At 60.3% G+C, this 20,740-nt stretch overlaps 1 protein-coding gene across 3 annotated transcripts in view; it reads right to left on the bottom strand.

Moving 5' to 3' along the window:
* Positions 1–268: 268 nt before the first annotated feature.
* The window catches only part of GAK (cyclin G associated kinase), a 49,322-nt gene continuing 28,850 nt past the window's right edge, over positions 269–20,740 (bottom strand). Inside the window, exons 12-28 of one of the 3 annotated variants that reach the window (XM_072947805.1) lie at positions 17,484–17,533; positions 16,789–16,937; positions 16,158–16,280; positions 15,258–15,391; positions 12,351–12,545; positions 11,966–12,083; positions 11,651–11,730; positions 8,377–8,570; positions 7,540–7,683; positions 7,019–7,435; positions 6,612–6,785; positions 5,899–6,015; positions 4,728–4,844; positions 1,645–1,869; positions 1,156–1,304; positions 859–1,035; positions 269–782 (exon numbers count right to left, since the gene is read on the bottom strand). In XM_072947805.1, the coding sequence (XP_072803906.1) occupies positions 681–782; positions 859–1,035; positions 1,156–1,304; positions 1,645–1,869; positions 4,728–4,844; positions 5,899–6,015; positions 6,612–6,785; positions 7,019–7,435; positions 7,540–7,683; positions 8,377–8,570; positions 11,651–11,730; positions 11,966–12,083; positions 12,351–12,545; positions 15,258–15,391; positions 16,158–16,280; positions 16,789–16,937; positions 17,484–17,533 (2,665 nt within the window). In that variant the 3' untranslated portion in view covers positions 269–680. The remainder of the gene's footprint in view (positions 783–858; positions 1,036–1,155; positions 1,305–1,644; positions 1,870–4,727; positions 4,845–5,898; positions 6,016–6,611; positions 6,786–7,018; positions 7,436–7,539; positions 7,684–8,376; positions 8,571–11,650; positions 11,731–11,965; positions 12,084–12,350; positions 12,546–15,257; positions 15,392–16,157; positions 16,281–16,788; positions 16,938–17,483; positions 17,534–20,740) is intronic. The other 2 variants (XM_072947814.1, XM_072947819.1) reach the window with 2 other exon arrangements.

Raw genomic sequence — 20,740 nt, 5'->3', positions numbered from 1 at the left:
ATCTGCCCAGCTGCCTCAGCCACGAGCAGTGACCCCAGGGCACACCCAGACCAGCGAGGGGGAGGCCGGCCCCCAGACCCAAAGCCAGGGCTCGTCCCTGCACCGGCCTCCCTGCCTTCCTGCTACGTGTGACTGCTGAGGCCAGCTGGGGGCCCGGGGAGGCTCAGGCCAGCGGAGATGGGGAGCCCTCTCCACCGGCAGGGGTCACTGCGCTGCATCTTCGCGGTCAGAGCCTAGATCAGTCAATCACGCACATCAGAGACGAAGGTCATCAGAAAATAGTTTAATTATGTACAGCTGGTCACCAGGCTGATTACAGGGGAAACGCAAACGTTCACGAGGGACTCAAGAAGACGGCCGAGCAGCGCAGTCTACCCAGCGGACGCGCCCTCAGGTGACGGCCACCGAACAGAATAAACCACAGACCAGGACACGCGTGGGAGAAGTGCGACTCGACACTTTTCCTTTAGAACCAAAAAAGAAAAAGAATTCGGAGCTTTTGGAATGCTTTCCTTCTCCCGCCAGGCATGGCGGCGGCTCCGGGCCACCCAGGGCAGCAGGCATGATGTCGGGTGCGGCCATGCCAGTCCACTCTGCCACGGCCACAGGGCGACCCTCGCGGTCCAGCCAGCAGCTTTCGGTTCTATGAGCTGCGGGCGCAGCCCCGAGCAGCGCATGACTTAGAAGAGGGGCCGGGAGCCCTGGCTCTCGAACTCAGCCCAGGCGTCGTTCAGCTCCATGAAGATCATCCTGGCGTACTGCTCGTAGGGCTGCCCCCGGGCCTGCGGGACGGAGTGGGTGAGGGTGCTGCGCCTGAACCCAGGACCCCCCTGGGCTCGGCCCGGGCCCCGTGCCTACCTTGTCCGGGTGGACCACCAGCACGGCCCGGCGGTACTGCTTCTTCACCTGCCCGGGGGTCACCAGGTCGGCCATGCCCACGGGCGTCCAGCGGCACTCGCCGTCCCACAGCGCGGTGTGCAGCGTGGACAGCAGCGCCCGGATGTTCCTCTCCTTGCCCTCCGTCCAGTCTAGGAGCTGTGGGAGATGAGAGCCCAGCTCCACACGGGGCAGAGCTCTGAACACGGACCCGCTGCCCCCGTGCCTGTGCCAGCACTCCTGGGGCCACCCGCCCTAGCCCGGCCCGAGCGCCCCCACCTTCAGCTTGAGCGGGTCCGTGTCCCGGGCCTGGTCCTGCCGCCTCATCTCGGCGATGGTCCTGGGCCCCCTCCTGTCGGCCCTGGAGGAGAAGCCCTGGTCGGACAGCAGGTCTTCAAAGTCGCTCTCCGACACCCTTGGCTTCTGACCTGGAGGAGAGCAGGGGCCTCGGAGGCTGTGCTGGGAGGCGCCGACGCCGACGCCAACCCCGCCCGGGGGCCCCCGCCTGACACTGCGCACAGCTGGCAGAGGCCAAGACGGCCCCCAGGCGGCACACGCCTGGCCACCTGGACGGTGCTGTCTGGGCAACAAGAAGGTCACCCTCAGACCATGTGCAAAACCACTCGCTCCCACCCGAAGGAGCTTCTGCTGGGTCTCAGGAGACACCCTTTCTCAGGACTTGACCACGAGCTGGAGAAAATGGGGTTCACCGTAACCCCCCTCATAGCAAGCTCAGAAAGCCACCGGGCAGAGGGAGGGAGGACTCACCAAAGCTGGGAGGGCGGACGCCCCTCTCCTCCCGGCTGCCGATCACACTGAAGCTGGTGTTGTAGCTGGGCTTCGGCGGGACAGCGGCTCTAGGGGCTGGCTTGGCCTGCGGGGGCCGTGGGGTGCCCTGGGCCAGGGGCCGACTTGCTTGCCAGGAGCCGCTGGCCTTGGGAGGGGGCGCTGCGTTGGTACCAGCGCCTGCAGGAGCAGATGCAGTGGACGAGCCTGGGGAGACAGTCACACGGGAACTTCGGGGGCAGCCCCAGTACTCAGCCTGCACGGAGAGCACGCCCTCGCAATACCAGTGTTTCAGGTGTGCTGCCAGGGTGGACACGTCAAGGTGGCCCCACGGCTGGCCGGTCCGTAGCGGCCAGGGCCAGGTGGGTACCACCCCCTACTTGCTGTGTGTCTGTCCCTCCGCAGACACCACACAGTCCTAACAGAGTCTGGCCACGTCACTCCATCCCACCAGCCTGTTCCCCGCTCCTCGTCCCCGACTCTCGACTCGGCCCCATGATGAGCCCGCCTGTGTCTGCAGGAACCCCCTCAGGGGTGTCTGGTGGGGACTGTGTGGACCCCACAGATCACGGCACGAGAGCCTTCCCCACATGGGGTCTTCTGGGCCACGAGCCCCTCCATCTCCGTTCACGCCAGGGTCCTTCTTCCCTGACCCGCTCCTCATGTTTGGCTCTGTGGCTCCAGGACACAAGTCCTGCGCGCGCTCTGCGAGAGTCACAGGTTACGTGCTTCTTTTTCCTCCTTCTTCCGTGACTAAATGGTGCTGTTCTAAATCTTGGATTCCCTGCGCACATGCTGCTGGTAAACAGGAATTTCCCTGGTGTCTGTCGACCATGCGCCCTGCAACCCTCCTAAACTCACTCCGGGCTCTGAAATGCTTTCAGGTCCCTCGGGATTTCCCACGGCCCCCGGTTCACGGAAGCACTGCCTGTGCCCCTGGTCCCTCTCCAGCTGGCACCAAGGGCAGCTCGCGGTCTTCCAAAGCCAAGCGCGAGGCTGGCTGCAGGGCACTGGAGGCACTGCTCCTAAGCTCTCCCGCCACTCGTCTGTGGTGTCCGCCGACACCTAGGTGCTGAACTCTGTCCGCGGCCTGTGTTGCACACGGATGTGACCACACGACGCCCCTACTCTGGCCAGTTCTTGTGTGGATTCTGTTAACTGGTTCTGGGATGCTGAATGTGCTTTGCTTCCTGGAACAAATCCCACTTGACTGTGGTGTGTGATTCTGTCCATGCTGATGAATGCTCCTTGCAGCCGATTTGCTGTCGACTTTTGTGTCTATGTTCGTGAGGGACACTTAAGTTTTCTCTTGTACCGTCTCTGCCTGGTTTTGGTTTCAGAGTAATACCAGCCTCGTGAAACCAACTGGAAAACGTCTCCTCCTGTTTCCTGGAAAAGGGTGTGTGAGGTTGGTATGAGTCCTTTAAACACTTGGTGGAACTCTCCAATGGAAGCACCCGGGACTGAAGGTTTCCTTTTCGGGAGGCGTCTAACGATGAGCTCGAGCTCATCTTCTCATGGCTACAGGCCTACTCGCCCCGCCCACCCGGCGGGGCGTCTGCTGCAGAATCCGCCCACCTCACCTGCGCCCAGGCTGGCGCCGCGGCTGCGCGGCCGAGTCCCTTCGTGTCTCCAGGGTCTGTGGGCAGGTTGTGCCAACCTCCTCACTTCCATGCATCTTAGCAAACATTTGCCAGTGTTACGGATACTCTCAGAGACCCGGCTCTTGCTTAGTCCGTCTTCTCTAGTTCACATTTCCTACCTCGTTGACGTGGGCTCTTTATCACCACCTTCCCTCTGCTTGCTCTGAGTTTACTTCCTTTCCTTTCCAAACACCTTCAGGTGAGAACGCACAACATTTCCCAAATGCACACTGAACGCCACGTGTCCCCCGTTTTGATGCGCCATGTTTTCAGTTTCCGTCTGTGCGACGCGCTGTGTCACTTCCCTTGAGGCTTCTAAGTCACCGCTGTGCTCTCAGAAGCGTGTTGTTCAGCCCCTAACAGTCTGAACAGCTTTCGGTTGTCTTGCTGCTACTGCCTCTGAGCTTGACTCCAGACAGAGCGACACGGTGTGCACGGCTTCAGCTCCTGCACACTTGCTGGGACTGTTCATGGCCCAGGACGTGACATTTCTTGGTGGCTGGTGGGTGCAGGATGTGTCCTGCTGCTGTTGGGCAGTGTCCTCTGAGAGTCCACAGTCCTGCTGGCTCTTGGCTCCCACAGCTTCACTGACTCACTGTCTGGTGGCTTTGCTGGCAGAGGAACGCTGAGGGCTCCACCTAGAACCCGAGTTTGCATGTTTCTCCCCTTGGTTCCAGCAGCTTCGTGCAGGACCCCACTCTCCGCCGGTGAGATAGAGGTCTTGGGTCTCAGTGCAGAGCTGAGGGCTGGGCTCCATCCTGAGAACGGGCGCCCCAGACCCCAAGAAGCCCCTTGCTCCACAGGCTGCACCCAGGAGGCTCAGGGTGGCCCCTCCCTGCACTCAAACAGCCCAAGACAGAGGCAGGAAGCCAAGGACAAACCCAGACTTCCAGGAATGCCCTCAGGGAGACACCACAACCTGAAACACCAGGAAACTGTTAAATAAAAAGGACTGTTCCTGGACAACAAGCATTCTGGGGAGATGCTAAGTCCACCTCAAATTCCACACGCCACCCAACCAGCCAGGCACGTGGGACACGCAGACGTTCATGGTCTCCGAACAGTTAACGTCCTGACGTGTCCTCCCGGAGGGGAAAGCTGCCGAGCGGGTCCTGCCCGCCCCCGGGGCAGGGCAGGGCAGGGCAGGGCAGGGCAGGGCTGCTCCGCACTCCTGTGCGGAGGCCGCTCCCGGGTGGCCCCGCTCACGGTGATGCCCACGGAGGGCCAGGCCTCCCGCCGGTTTTGACAACTCCTGGTGTCATCTCGGTAACAAGCTTCGGGGACAAGGCAAACGGGCCTCTTCTGGGATCACTGCACTGGGCCTCAGTGAACGGGGGAGGTCCGCCCTGGGAGGGCAGACAGACCCAACCCCCTGCGAGAGCCCCAGCACCCTCCTCCTGCTCGACACGGCCCACAGGGTACCTTGGAGGCCGGAACTGAGGTCACCGAGGTCAGCAAACGGGTCCTGGCTCTGAGACTTGGTCAGGCTGGCTGGGGGGCCCGGAGGGGCTGGCTGGGCTCCAGAAGAGAAGAAGGGGCCTGGAGGAGACAAGGCATCAGGACCGCTGGAGTGGAGGCGGCCTCTGTGCTGCCTCCCGCTCCTGAAGGCCTCGCTCCATGGCGGCAGCGTACGCTCAGGACACGGCCACATGGACAGCCCGAGCCCAGGTGGCCAAGGGGAGGACCTGGCGATCCACACCGGCCGTCCTGGGTCTGCAGCGCCCCCTGGAGTCTCCCGCAGTGCGGTCACGATTCTGAGTACAAAAGACTGACACAGCCAAGCCAGTCACTGGACTGCCACCTGCGGGAACAGCACAGCCAGCCCTGAACAAGGCTGGGCCCACCCTCAGGCAGGCTCTTTTCAGTAACCACAGCACCTCCACAGTGCCTAGTTTACAGCCTTCGCGTTAACTGCACGGGGGACAGCTCGTGTCTGATTAGAGCTCTCAACACGCGGGATCAGCAGACTCGGGCTCTGCTTCTGGTGCTGTCCAGACCGTGCAGCTGCCCGCCCGTGGGACAGCCAGTCACCAACTCCTTTATTCGGGGGCAGAGAAAGCAGGGTGTGGATTTTCGACTGTGTGGGGGTCAGCACCCCTGACCCCACGTTGTTCAAGAGTCAACTGTAAGGTCAGTAAAAGCGACGGCCACTCACGTGCAAAGAGCTCTCACAAATTAATAGGAAAAAGATGAACTTCCTATGGAAAAAAATGACTAAAAAACAAAAAATAGTTTTCAAAAAAACATAAAGTAACCCAAAACGTACAAAACAACAGACCATCTCATTCGTAATGAAAAAAAAAAGCAAATCTGAAAGAACCGCGCCTATCGAATTGGCAAAATAGCGTCTTTGAAGTCATCATCCCGTTAACAGATGATACCCAGGCAGGAACACGTGTCACAGGCCTTGTAAACGCGACTGCCTCTGACAGTAGCTCACTGCCAGAAACGTGCCAACGGGACCAGATGAGGCTGCACAGAAAGCAGGGCAGACGTGGAGAGTGGGACGGGCACAGGGGCCGCGTGGAGGGCCTGGGACGACCGCGCCCCTCCCTGCTCCCCTGGGGGAGGGCTGCGGTGACGCCAGTCGTACCTTCTGCAGCCGGCGCGGGTGTGGGGACCGGAGCCTCGGCCCAGGCATCCCACCCTCCCAGCAGGTCCGGGTGGGGGGCAGAGGCCGTCGTCCTGCTGGGCTCTGCTGGCAGATCCCCTGGAAGGTAGCAGCACTACATGGGTGTCCTTGGCGGGGTTGGCCACGAGGCCTTCACATGCCTCCTGGGCGCCTGGGGGGGACAGGCTGGCCACAAGCCCCACCTGCTGGAGCCTCTTCTGGAGGCCAGGCCCTGAGCTCACCAGGCAGGTGGTCCCCGAGGTGTTCCTGGCCCAGTGAGGCCCCAGGCAGGTTGTGCTCACACATCTCAGGGCCTCCCTTCTCACGGGCTGAGGACGCATCACATGGTCACTGAACTGACCAAGTGGACGTAGGGGTCAGCAAACGGAGAAGCCCCAGGGCCATGCTGAGACTAGTGTCTGAGGTTCCTCATCTGAAAGGGTCTTCGGAGCGCCCCATCCCACCGTGGCGGGCCACACACACACACACACTCACCGCCACGCATGGGCGCCCCTAGAACCTGCCTTCACACCTCTGCTGAAATCCAGCAGAGGGTGTGGAGCGTGCACTGGCTGCACCCTCTTCCTGGGGACGGGAGGACCTGGGGCCGTGCCCGGTAGGCCTAGGTGGCCGTGCTGCCCACCTCCCCGGCCCACAGCCTGGCCACCAGGCCTGAGTGTGGAGGCTGGACTTACCCAGATGCAAGAAGTCGGAGCTACAGGCAGGGGGCGGGGCGCTGTGGGTGCAGGGGAAGGATGTGGGCAGGGCAGCTGTGGAGTCCGAATTAAGAAATTCGCCAAAGAGGTCAGGCTTGGGGTGGGGCTGGGCTTCCAGGTCAGAGGCCAGCAGAAGAGGGTCAAAGGGATCAGCTGTGGAAGGCACCAAGAACCAGGTGGGCTGAGCACAGGCCTCACAAGGCAGGCCCCCAGCCCAGGGCGCCCACTCCAGGAGGGCCCTCCCATGACAACCGCAGCCCCGAGCAGTTGGGGCGAAGTGCTGACCCCAACCCTCAGGGGCTCCTCTGGGGGATCGCGACAGCTCATGGTCCCCGTAAGCTGCAATCACTGGGACCTCCTGGTCCACGACCCCCAGCAGCACCTACCGGCCGGGCCAGGCCCCTCGGGAGCGGTGGTCTGCGTGGTCCCTGTGCTTGGGGGAGGGGCTGAGCTGGTGAGGAGCAGAGGTGGGTCCCCGTCGAGCAGCCCGCCTGGGGCGCCATCCAGAGCAGCTGCTGGGGCCCCCAGGAGGCAGCTAAGCAGGTCCGCATTGCTGGGGGGGCCCCCGCGGGCCTGCATGGGGGGCGCCGGCCCTGTCTCAGAGTGCAGCCCCAGGAGGTCCACACTGTCGTCCGGCAGGGTGGCTGGGCCGGCTGTGTCCTCGTCGGCTGTGTCCCCACTCTCGGGCGAGAGCGTGGTGGCTTCCTCATCGGACGGCTCGCTCTCACGTCCATCCTCAGTCACGACGGATGGCCCCTCCCTGGCGAGACGACCTTCCGGGCTCATCACACAGTCTTTGTCCTCTGAAAAGAAGACCACAACAGCGTGGCTGCAACTCACAGTGAGGGGCCGACGGGGGGCCACGCAGCACACGGGCAGCAGACGCCCCCCGAACGCCCTAGCCTACCCCGCCAGTCCAACGTGTGCAGGAAGTGGTTGGTGTCCGTGCTGCTGCTGTGCGGAGACTCTGACCCCGGGGCCTCGGCATCAGGAGGCCCCTCAGCGTCATACTGTGCGGCAGAGCCGGGCTGCCTGGGCAGCTCCGGCTTCCCTGCAGGGAGAGGGGGTGTCAGGCCGCCCGGCCCAGGCAGCAGCCAGCACGGGGCTCCAGGGCCGTGGTCCAGAGCCAAAGCGCTCCCAGACCGCCAGAAACCTGCACAGCAACCATGGAGCCCACCTGAGCATGGATCTCAGCGCTGGGCCACGTGCCCTGACGTGGATGCACACACACACACACACACACACACACACACACACACACACTGTTCACACACACACACACACACACACACACACACACACTGTTCAGGGACACTAAGCTGCCCTCACATAAAAAAACAGACAAAAAAGCAAACCAAGAACACGAAGAGAACGCGACAGGCCAAATGAAGTCCCAGGTCCGACCCACCCACACGCTTTTCACGCTGATTTTTGGTAAACGGTCTGAAATAGGATGAGACTTCCCAGCTTGGGGGGGGGGGGTCACAGGAACGACCTCCGCTGTGTGGCGGCACTGCTGTGTTCAGATGGGCCCAATTGATGCCTCCCCTCCTCCAGGTCACGTTTAAAGTGGATGCAGGTCCAGAAATGAACCCTCTGAATCAGCAAGCAACTCCAACCTGACCCTCCCGGGTTATAACTGGCTCCGGCCCACGATGACCCCCTGGCCGGGACTGCGGCCTCGCGAGAAGACTTCAAGAACAATCTGTGCCCTGTGAGAGCGCCTGCAAAACAAGGATCTTACCAAACTTGGACAGAATGTCTTGCTGCTCCTCCCGGCTGGAAAATAGGATTTTGGGGTTCAGCCCCCGCATGTTTGCACTCTCCCAGGGGGGGGCCTCCCGGCTGGGCCTGTCTCTAGGCTCCACCTCCACCTCCAGGTTCACTTGGAACAAGTCCGGGTACTTCTCCTGAATGTCACAAGCATCTAGGTCGTACCTGCAGTGGGAGCCCAGGCACGGTTAGGAAGGACCATGGGCACTTAAGAGGTCACCCCAACACTCACCAGGGAACGAGTGTGGGATGGGGCCATGCGCTCTGCACCTCACGCTCTGGACGTTCAAGCTGCCACCAGGCAGAGGGTCGGAGGGGCCTGCGGGGATCTGTGCGCTGCAGGGCCCGTCCACACTGGACCCCCAGCCCCTCTGTCAGGGGAGCCCTCACTCCTCACCCCTCAGGTCCTGTGGTTCAAATCAGGCTCTCTGGGAACTTAAATGCACGTTCCCATAAAAACGGTGCCATCCGCTTCAGCAAGACCTCCAGCTACTAACAGAAGCCCACAAACCACGCCCTTTGGACTCAGCCTGCCGCACGGCAAGTGCGACTCCAAGGGTAGCGTGGCCGGGGTGCTCTGTGGGTCGCAGGGCAGCCCCGGCCCTGGGGGGTGGGTCCGAAGGCTCTCCTGGGGCAACGACCTGGGGCCGGGCACAGGTGGGGAGGGACGCCCAGGTGGCCTGGCAGTGGCCACTTCGGCTGCTGTCTCACTGAACTGTCCTCATTCTGTGGCTCTGTGTCCCACTAGGGAACTCCAAGGTCTTTCACATATTCCCTAAGGTCACCTCTGGTGACACTGTCACAAGCCCTGTAAACGAAGCCCAGCTCCTCAGCAGGGCAGTGGGATCCCTTCTGCTTATTTTAAGCCGCCTAAGTCTACGTGCACAACTTACTGTTCTGTGTGTATAAAAACAACAAAGCAACAGAAAAAGACACACAAAAGAGGGACAACAGGCTCTGGAGGGTCTGAAGTGTCAGAGGGGCCCTGCTGTCCTCTGTGCGGCCCCCGGGGGAAGGCGGGGCTGCACCCATGGTCTGGCTGGCGGGTGAGGCCACGGCAGGCGTCCTCACGTCCCCGGACTCACAAGGTGGGACGTGTGAGCACGTGTGATCTTAACACGTGACGTCCCACCGCAGTCACAGGCACGGCCACCTCTGTGCAAGGAGGGGAACCACGGGGTCTTGGCGAGGGCGGGTGCCCCCCTGTCCTCTTGCTCCTGGCCGGAGGCCTGCTTCTGACCAGGCCAGGCACACACAGCAAGATGCCGACACAGCAGGGGCAGCAGGTGGAAGGGCGGCAGCTAGGCTGGCAGAGGGTCCAGTGTCCAGTGAGGGCCCGGGGAGGGGCCCATCAACACGGAGTAGCGGGCGACTCCAGGCACTGCAGGCACCAGGCAGGGGCCCGCCCACCCCCACCCCTGCTCCCCCCACAAAGAGATGGCCCCCAGGCCAGGCCCACCCGCCCAGCTGGCAGTGAGGAAACAATGCGGTCTGTGAACAGAGGGGCAGCCCCCACCGCCCCTGAGGGGCCTGCACCTCAGAGGCTGGACAGGCCCTGAGGGGCTCCTGCTGGGACAAGATAGCCGGTGTGCCCACTCACACCAGCTCGGAGTAGCCGCCCCGGTGGACACTGCGTCGGCCTAAGTCTCCTCTCAGACTGTCCTCCTTCAGCTGCCTGCGGAGCACCCCCTTTCCTGCGTCAGGCTTTCTTTTTAGCCATTTTATCAATTTTTGCAGGCGTGACAGGCGTGGCGAGGGACAAGCCCACGAGTGCACCTCAGCAAGCTCACACTCCAGGCACCCGTCCGTTCAGATGAAAACACGGTCTCTTTCCAGACCCCGAGAAGGGCCCCGTGTCTGGGCTGCACCCCAGAGGCAGCCACTCCTCACGCTGAGGCCCGAGTGGAAGCGACGGGCCCCAGTGTGGCAGCATGGCCGTGGCGGGGACACCACAGTGTGAAAGCTGGCTCTCGGCACCGGAGAAAAGAACCCCGAGCTCCCGTGGCTGCCCCGGCCCTCCCATCCACCCAGACTCTGCGCCGGGGGCCTTCTGCTGCTCTCATCAGGCTCGCTCTCTCCTCAGCCTGTAATTCTTCCCAGCCCTGGACACGGGCTCATGTCCACCTGATTCACGTGCTGCCAGCATCTTTCATCTGTCTGAAAACAGCTCTGACTGACCTCTGTTTCTGAAGAACCATTTCAGGGGAGACACTTCTAAGCTGGCAAAGTTCTCCTCCCGGCGCTTCTGGAAGACGTCACTGGGACTCCGGCTCCCCCGCCTCAGGGGAAGGCCCCCCACCCCCCGCAGGGCACTATGAAGCGGCCTCTCTGGTTTTCAGCGATTCAACCCCGCATGCTTGGGAGGCATTTCCTTTCTTCGTTTATAAAACTCCCGTATGCTGTTCACGGAGCTTTGGGCTCTGTGCTTCGATGTCTTTCATCAGTTAAATAAAATCTTCGGTCACACTGCTTTTGCTGTATCTCTTCTCCCTGGACTCTGAATAAAAGCAGGCTGGACCTGTCCATGGCCCCCGGCACCTCCTGGGAGCCCTCCCGGGCTTGCCTCCCAGCACTGCCTTGGCTTCCAAGCCTCTGCTGCTACGCCCTGGTATCCACGCTGCTCCAGACGCCGCCTGAGTTCTGGACCCCAGATGAACCATTTCTCAGTGCTAGATTCACAGCTGCCTCCTTTTCACACATTCCAGGTCTCCAGTGGAATCCCCCTTCCCACTTCGCTGGCCACACTCATTGCTCATCAGAAGCCTGCCTCCTAACCAGTGTCCAGTTCAGCCGCGGCCCCCTGCCTAGTTTCCCTCGTGGCTGCCCGTCACCTGGGAACTGCCGAAGCTCTGGGGCCCATCTTCCCCCAGGGGAAGGAAAACAAAGACACTGGTGAGGCGTCACACTTCTTGTCTCTGTCATATTGGTACTTAAAACAAAGTGTGACGTGCCAATGTGAAAAAAAAAAACCACTAAAAGGTAAGAGCGTGGTAACATGTAACAGAGTAACAGCACAAAGAAACATGAGACACACCCCTCAGTCTCCTGGCACCACCCTCTCCTCCTGAGCCTTCACTGCATGCAGGCCCCAGCCTGGCGCTGCCCCTGTATAACTCCTTCCAGAACTCTGGGGGTCAGAGTTCAGCCTTCCCAGGGCCCCAGCAGTGTCAACCACGCTGCACCTGTATGCACACCACACACCCTGACCCCTCCTGTCCCCCTCCCACGGTGTGACACCAACATACTTGGCGAATTTCACAGTAGTTGCGTTCCGGGGCACGAACCCTGTGTGGAACTGGATCTGGAACATCTTCATGGACGCCATCTGCGGAGAGAAAGCAACAGGAGCCTGAGCTGGGGAAGGAGACCTGGCCCCTCACTGTTCACCAGCCCTGAAGGCCCTTGACACAAGCAGCTTCTTGGGTCTGAGGAGGGGCAGCCCCAGGGCCACGGTCCAGCAGCCCTACACCGACGGCAGTTTCGTGCTGAATCCCCTGTGCCTTGGGCGGCAGGAGGTGGGGACTCAAAGGGGCAGTGGCCAAACCGGAGCGTCCACTCACCTTGGCCTGCAGTCGTCCTCCCAGGGTGGACCTCGCGTGGTAGAGGACAATGAGCACGTCCCCTTGGACTGTCGTGCCCAGGGGAATGACCGCTTTGCCGTCCTCGATTTTAAAATCCCTGGAGAAAAGAGCCCAGAGAGGCGGTTTGCTCAGGTAAGAAGCTCAACCTTCTGTCCAAAAGCGGCATGCGTGGCAGGACCCCCGAGACCCCAGAGTGTCAGTTTCTCCCTGCCTGGCAGGCTCTACCGCCTGACTATGTCAGGGGTGGGCAAGAAACGACTTCCAAGGAGCCACTCAGCATGATGACCTGGAGGACAGCCCCGCAAACCCATGCAGCCTCCTGGAGGAACAGGGTCGTGGGGAGAAGGCCTGGGCCCGGGCCCACCTCATGCGGTCGTACTCCTGGGACGTGGTGGCCACGCGCTCGTCCCCGACGTAGACCTCGCAGAAGGGCCTGCAGCCGCTCCTCTGCTTGCTGAACAGTGGCACGGGCGTCATGACCACGGCCTTCACCAGGAGGGGCTTGCTGTGGGGCGTGATGGGCTCCTCTGCCACCATGTCACACATGTACTCGATGTACCTGCGAGCGGGAGGCGTGAGCGCCACACACAGGCTCTGTGCCCGGCCCGCCCACCACGTCACACGTGTGCTCCGTGTCTCTGGAGCCTCACTGAGCACATCCAGTCTTTCTGCAAACACATTTAAGTATTTAGTGTTGCAAACTTTCCTGGAAGCAGTGTTCTAGTTTCAACTCACGAATTTGACACTGTAACTTCATTTGATTCGAAATACCTTTGTAACATATTCTTAGAGTATCTCTAGGTTTCCTTTGAGACTTCCTCTCGGACTCCTGGGCTACGGAGTCAACTGTTTTACTCTGAAACCTTCAGAGGTTTTCCAGCCACCTTTCTGTCACCGCTTTTCAGGTTAACTCTATCCAGACCTAAGAACATATTCTGTCCGATTTCTATTCTTCCGCCTCTGCTGCAGTGCAATGGCCGTAACAGGACCCTTCGGGGAGTCCCGTGTGCACTGGGAGGAGCTGTGGGCGGGCTGCTCTGCGGCTGAGCGCATCTGCAGACCTGCTCCGCTGACCAGAGGAGTGGGCCGCCGGGGCTGTCATCACCATCGTTCCCCCTCACCCCGCTGGCTCTGGGCTGTGCCACCACCCCCGTTCTCTCAGGGGTTTCCATGGCACCTCTTCGTGCCCCCGCAGGTGCCTATCTCCTGCCTCCGGGGCTCCTCCCCTCCTAAACCCCGTCTCCTTGGGACGGGTAGAGCCTGACTGGCTGTCAACAGCCACCCGTGTGCTCTCCCAGCGGCCATGCGGCAGGAAACTTGCAGTCTCCTGCCGATGGTCAGCAAGAAGCCAGGACCTACACCCACAGCAAAGCAACTCCACCAGCAGACTGAGTGAGCCTGGGAGCAAGTTCCACAACAAAGGAGGAGCAGCTTTCTGAGCCCCAGTTCAGACAAGAAGGTGACCTAGCCACACCACGACAGCAGCCTGGGCGGTGCCGAGCCTGACCCCGACCCCGACCCGTGGGTTGAGTCACTGGGTCTGCACACAACCTCCCATCCCTGTCATGCAGTCCTGCGGGCGGCTGGTCCTGTCTCCACCCCTCCAACGACCTGCCCTGGGGCGGCGCTGAGCCCACACTGGGCAGGGAGACTGGTGTGAAGGTGACAACGTGGCTCTTCCTGACCTCCGAACCACCTGAGCATCCTGTGCGCTCTCCTCCGCCCTCCGCTGATGTGCTAGTCACGGCATGGAGACCTTACTGCGGCCCTGGATTTCTCACCAGAACCCTGCTGTCATCTACCAGGATCCGCATCCTCTCCCCGACCACCTTTGAGATTCTCTGTGCTTTGAACATGGTGGCCTAAGCAGGTTTTCTGGGTTTACTTTGTTTTAATCCTGCTGAGTGACCTCTGACCTTCTGAGGTTCAAGCCTGTCTTAATTGGGGGAAATTCTCAGCGACTGTTTCCTTGGTGCTTCTTCTGTCTGGGCTCCTCCTGAGGCTCCAAGGACATGTGCCAGGCCAGCTGAGACTGTCTGATGGGTGTCTGTCCCAGTGTGAGTGTCAGCAACTAACCTATCCCAGGGTTGCAGCCCTCTCCTCACCCAAGCCTCTCATCTGCTTCCCTCCCCTCTACTGCGACTGCCTCTCGCCTACCCTCCTCATCTGCATCGTAACGCACGGACCAGTGATTCCATGTTTCCTGCCAGAGCTCTGAGCCTCATGGGAAGACTGCTCCGTCTGTTCACTGGGAGACAGACCCGCGCCCTTCCAAGCAGCCAGGCTTCCTCTCCGACCCGTACCCTGAGCACTAGAGGGCACAGACCCCAAGCCTCCGTCCCGCCTCGGATTTGGGGCCAATTGCTCTGTGACTGTTCTCCTACAGGACTGGAAGTGATTTGAATCTGACACTGGTGCCACTACTTTTGAAGTCACTGGGGAGGGAATGGCATCTACATTTCCACGTCCCCAAGGACGTGCCCGCGGGGTCTGTGGCGGGGGTTCCAGAGCCAGGCACACTCCACCCCGCCCCAGCGGCTGCTGACACAGTGGGGCCCTGGGTGTGTAGAGAAGGATCTGCAGCCTCTCCCTCACAAACCACACAGAAGAAACAACCCTGTGGCCTGTGTCTCAGGGTGGTGGACACCAGTGAGCCAGCGGAGTAGGCCCCACGGGCAGGAGAGCATCAACGGGCAAGGCGGCCACCCCAAGTGGCAGGAACGGCCTGAACGACCCTCTGTTCCTCTGGGCCTGGATGCCTTCCGGTTCTTCCCGCAGGCCTGGGGCCGGGGAGGCAGCAGGGCCCCAGTCGCTGCGCTCCCCTGACTCTCGGGGTCTGTGTGTCCACACCAAGGCCCTTCTTGCAGAGGAAGGAAACGCCCCCCCCCAGTGCCTGCGGGAGCATGTGTGCCCGAGGCACCTCCACAGGCCTGAGCCCCAGCCCCACCCTCCTGCAGGGTGGGCGGGGTAGGGGCCAGTCTCGGGGCAGGCAGAGGCTCCTGGGGAGGTAGGACGAGAGGCAGCAGCCTGCTGCAGCCATAGGAAACCATCTCCCGGACCTCACTGCCCCGAGAAGCCGCCAAGTCACAGGCACAGAGAGGGGAACGAGGGGCTGCCTCATGGCCTCGCGAGCAAGTGTGCACCCCGACTGCGCTCGCTGGCCCGGCTCCACCTCGACCCCACACGGTAGGTAGACACTCTCCTCAAATTCCTTCCGCCTCCTAGGGTGGCTGAGTGACACCTCCCCGGGGCCGCAGAGCGGACACCATACCTCTTGTGGGATGGCCAGATGCCCGGGGGGCAGCGCTTCATGCTGAACATGTACACGGCAGCCTCGGCGGTGCTGAAGAGCCGGCAGAAGCACAGGAAGGAGCAGACAGCCACAGCAGAGGCAGCTCTCCCATCCTAGGACAAAGGACAGGGTAGGCTCACGTGGCTATCGCTCCCGCCACACTCAGGGCTCCCACCTGGGGCTGGAGCTCCTCTGGGAACTTAGGAAAACCCACCTGGTGAGGCCACAATCTGGGGAGCAGAGAATAAAGCCTCCTCAGCAGGAAGGAGACGATGGGACGGCCACAGACACACGGGCCAACTCCCGGGCCCCCCCCCACTGAATTCCCTGGTCCTCACTCCGGGTGTGACTTGTCAACACCAGGACTGACCCCCAAGGGCATGAGCCGGCGGATGCCCCACTGGGTGTGATGCCCACAGACCCTCAGCCCCGAAGTGGGGGGTACAGACAGGGCCACGCAGGGCAGGGGGGCCTCAGCACCCGGTGCTGTCAGGAGGGGACTCGAACCTTCCACAAGGGGGCAGTCTTCTCCAAGCAGGCCCTGACACAAGGGACCCAGTGGTGTCCACTGGGCCAGCTGCTGCTCCCCTGGGGCCAGCTTCCTCAAGATGACAGGAGCCACACTGGGCGCTGGGCCTGGGCCGCTGGCTGGACCCCAGGGCAGGGCTGCTCCTCGCAGGACCTGGCTCCTAGAGCTCAGCAGGGCCTGCGATGCCGCAGCTCCGTGAGGAAATCCGGGGGCCACTGCCACGGCAGTGTCCGGGCGGGCGTGTGCACCCCACCCGGGCGGCAGCTCCTCCTGGCACTGGCGCCACCACTCAGGACACCTGGCGCCCCCCCCCGGCCCCTGCGCAGGGATGGCTCGGGCAGCCTGCTCACCATGCAGTGCACCACGCAGACGTTCCTGGGGTCCTGCCGCAGCCACGCATGCATATTTCTACACACGCTGTACAGGCTGTGGAGGTGTGGGGCCCGCCGGGCGGCCCAGCCGCACTCGGAGACCTGCAGGGAGAGGACCGGGCTCGTCGGCCAGGCGTGCCGGCCCACGGGGGCTTCCCTCCACCCCACCCGGGCCCACGGGTGCCCGCAGGTTCCGCTCAGCACTGAGCTCTTTGTGCAACATGGCACCGGGGGTTTAGAGCCTGCCCTTCCCGCTCGGGATGAGTTTAAATACGGTGAGAAGTGCCCACATCCGAGTCTTCAGTGCTGAGAACACAGAGGGGCCCCTGTTGCCGCTGGACGGTGAGACACAGAGACAGCGCCAGCTCAGCCAGCCTTAGCTGGTTAAACCAGACCACCAGTCTCCTCTCCATTCACACTCTGGAGTCCTCCTTGACTCCCCACCACCCGCTGCCCTCGGACCCCTGTATCCTCACACCCAGGAGCCGCCCTCCCACTGCAGCCCCCGGCCCCCCCAGAAAGTGGCAAAGGTGGACCGAGTGCCACACCAGGCTAAGCGCCCGTTGTAAGAATACCACACTCAGAGGGCAGCAGAGGCCCGGCCGCTCACCCGGCTGTGAAACTTGGAGGGCCGGTAGGTGCGCGGGGACAGGTTGTACACCGCGTAGCGGCCCGGATGCTTCGAGTCCAGGAACACCCGCACGTCTTCTATGTTATTCTTGATGGCTGACTCTACACCCTCTGCCGGGAACGACATCACTGAAAGAGAGGAGCCCCATCAGCCACCGTGGCCGCCCCACAGCCTCACTAGCAACACAGCCGCTGACTCAGCGGCGCAGCGCTGACTGACTGGTGCAGCGAGTCCCGAGGAGGGTCGGAGCAGAGGTCCCAGCCCCGGCCGCAAGACGCAGGTTCTGCCGTAGAGCCTGCTACACCAGAGGGTCTCCAAGTGTTTGCATTTTGTTTTTTACCCAGAGACCCACGTTTTAACACGTGTGGCCTTGTATCTCTTTCCTCACAACCGCAGAGTTTCAGGAAGTTTCAGACCGGGGAAGAAGCTGGGTTGACCCTGGCACTGTCCACTACAGGGCCTGGAGGCACACTGGCCACGGGGACGGACACCTCAGGCCACATTTCGGGGAAGTGAATGCCCACCCGAGAGGCACTTTCCCTCTCCACTGGCCGCACCCTGCCCGCCCTGCCTGACATGGCAGCACAGGATGGGCTGGAGGTCAGACACCAGAAGCCGCCCCAGGACAGGGAAGAATCAAAGTGTGTCCTTATGGTTAAAGTTGGCAAACGTACCTGCAATTCTGGATGTAATGTAAGATATGTCCAAATCTCCCTTTGCGTAACTGGAATGAAAAAGAGCACGTGGTTATTGCAGAAAATCTCCACAGTTAACTCACAAGAGCTTAGACTGAAGCAAGTCCTGGAGAGGCCGCGGGGGACCTTACCGTTCTGGTGGCAGCTCACAGGGAAAGCTGGGTGCGTGTGCATACGTGTCAGTGCGCATGCGTGCACCTGCGTGACCACACACACACATGCACACACGGAGCCGACATCTATCTAAGAAGCAGACGAGCAATTATAAACTGCAGGTGGTGGAGAGGCACGGACCCCACAGAGGAGGTGCTGAGCTCTCACTGCTTTCCTGCTCTGAACAGCTGTGACACTAGGAGCTGGCTTGGGGGAGAGAGCAACGAAAACGGAAGATGCTGTTTTTTTGACCCAGTACCTCATGTCTGGCTCAGAAGATAATTATAAGGCAGACCGAATGGTGAAAAAACACGTGAAGAGAAAGAACACGCGTCAGAAGCAGGCACGGCAGGGATGCTGGGTTATCAGACGGCGTTTAAAACAACTACGATTAACGTGCTGAGGCCCCAGTGGACACAGTGGACGGCACCCAGGACTTGCGGGGAGCGTGAGCAGAGGTGGACACCCTCTGAGAGAACCAAGGAGGAGGGCCGGCGGTGCAAACACAGAAACGAAGGCTCTGTTTGACAGGCTGAGTGGACTGGACACAGCCCAGGGGAGACTCTGAGCTAGAGGGCCTCTCGGTACAGACCCCGAAAACTGAAGAGCAAAGGGGCGGCGGGGCGACCTCAGAAGGTGTCACAGGCACATGGCGGGAACTCCAGAAGAGAGAGAGAGAGGAAGGGCCTGAAGGAGCCCTGAAACAGTACGACCGACACTTTCCCCAAAGTAGCACCAGACACCAAAGCACAGATCCGGGAAGCTCTGAGGACACCAGGCAGGATACGTGCAGGGAAACTACGCCAGCCGTGACAGCTTCAAATTACAGAAAATCAAGGAAAGAAGAAATCCTGAGAGAAGCCGGGGGCGGGGACGCTTTACCTGCAGAGCAACCAAGAGAAGAGGTACATCCGACTTCTCCGGAAACCAAGCGAGAGGGAAGTGAACTGTTCGCAGGGTCGGGAGAAAAAGCCAGCAGCCCAGGATTCTCTGCCTGAGGAGCTACCCTCCAACAGAAGAGAAATAAAGACTCTCTAACAAAAACTCAGGCAACCTGTGGCCAGAAGACCCGCCTTCTGGAGATGTTGTTGAAGAAGTCCCTCAGAAAGAAGGATGAGGGGCAGAAACTCAGATCTCCGCAGGGAACAGAAGAGCATGGAAGGAGGGATGAACGAAGATCAAATAAAAACGTTTCCTTTACTCGTTCTTTTTTTCCCAGGTGCTCTTTTGTTTGTTTGTTTTAATTGAAGTGTAGTTGATTTACAGTGATTCGGTTACACACACACACACACACACACACTTTCTTTTCAGAGTCTCTTCCATTACATGCTGTGACCGGAAAGTGAATGTAGTTCCCTGTGCCATACGGCAGGTCCTCGTTGTTTCCCTTTCTCGTTCTTAATTTAATAAAGAACTTTTCGTTCAAACTGATAATGGTGACGCTGCACCCGACGTGAGTGCTTAGGTACACACTGCACGTGTGTACACACGTGCTTAGACGTGCCGGGGGGACGAGCGAAGTGACCAGCGATGCGAGGCCCAGGAGGGAGGAGTCGGGGTTCACGCCTGTGGAAGCACACAGCACACCCACTGCCTGGGAAGCGCTCAGATGCCACCTGCAGTGGACTCGGTCAGCAGTGACGGGCACTGCAAACTCCAGGGCAACCACTACAGACGGCAGAGAAAAGCAGTATGACTGCCGTGCCGAGAGAGGAGAGGAGATGGGACCTTGTAAAACGCTCAGCGACAACCACAAAGGACAGAACGGGGTGGGAGGCAGAGCAGCACCGAAGGACGAGGGCGGCGGCCTGAGCTCGGGCACACGTGTGGCGGCTGTGACTCCCACCACAGGCGCCCCGGGGACGCCGTGGTTCCGTGGACCAGCAAAGCGGATGCGGAGTCTCTGGTTTCCCGGTGCGGCTGGAAGTCTTGTTCACACGACGCTGATCTGTTTACAGCCTGCGGCAGCCTCGTATCCACCAAGCGGGGTCCACCCTTTGATCAGAATAGCTCTTTGCTGAAAACCGCCCGCCTCCACCGAGCCTTCAGCAGGTCGCTGCCGTGACACCAGAGATCCCTGGTCACAGACGCCACGACCAGCACAGTGACGGTGACGAGGCAGAATCAGGACGTGACTCGCAGACGGGATGTGAGCAGGCACGGCGAGCAGCCAGTCCTACGCGCGACATTTTAAACACCAATGGTCTAAACACGCCAATTAAAACAGGAGGCCTTCAGGGGATCACGACCTCGCTCCAGCAGCGCGTCCACAAGGTCACGCGGGGCCAGGCTCTTGCAGCTTACTCACAGCTTGCCCTCAGTAACCGCCTGGGCACGTTTGCCACGCATCTGAGCGTCCACATGCCGCTGTGTCTTACGGCGCTACTCCTTTGTGAGCCGTGCGGTTGGAACATGTTTACTCCCAACCACTGCCACATCTCCTTGCTATTTTAAAGAAATGTGTTTTCCCAAAGAACAGAAAAATTTTATTTTGTGTCCGTTAAATTAATTAACCATTTCCTCCATGCCTTATACATTTTTTGTCACATTTATTAAATCTTTCTTGTTCTGGTGTTATCAAGACGTCCCTTGTATTTTATCAGGTTTTCCTAAGAAACATCAATTCACCATTAGATCCCTTCACAAGTCAGAATCACTGTATTTGGCTGTTACTTTATAAGACCCGAGTTTTTATTTTCCACAGTGTCCATGGCTGCAGCACCGTCCACTCATCAGCCTGTCACTCCTTTCAGACTTACAGGCCCTGCTCGCAGCAGCCCGACCTGAGTATGCGCCACTTGTGAGTCTAACCACTGCACTTGTAACAACACAACGGATGTTTGAGAAAAACTGACAGAGAATAGGATTTGTTCCCATTCTTATTTTTAAAAACATTGCTGGTAGCTTGGGGTAATTCATACATAAATTTAAGATCAGAATCTGTGGGAACAACGTCAAGACTTTAATTTTTATTGCAATGAATATAGATTAACTGAGGAGTGACACCACCTTTCTTTTTTCCATTTTTTTTAGATCCCCCCCCCCACCTTAACGGAGGCACTGGGACTGGACCCAGGACCTCG

The sequence above is a fragment of the Vicugna pacos genome, chromosome 2 (assembly GCF_048564905.1).
Source record: "Vicugna pacos chromosome 2, VicPac4, whole genome shotgun sequence".
Taxonomy (NCBI): domain Eukaryota; kingdom Metazoa; phylum Chordata; class Mammalia; order Artiodactyla; family Camelidae; genus Vicugna; species Vicugna pacos.
The sequence above is the reverse complement of the archived record's forward strand: the minus strand, read 5'-3'. Positions and strand labels throughout refer to the sequence as shown.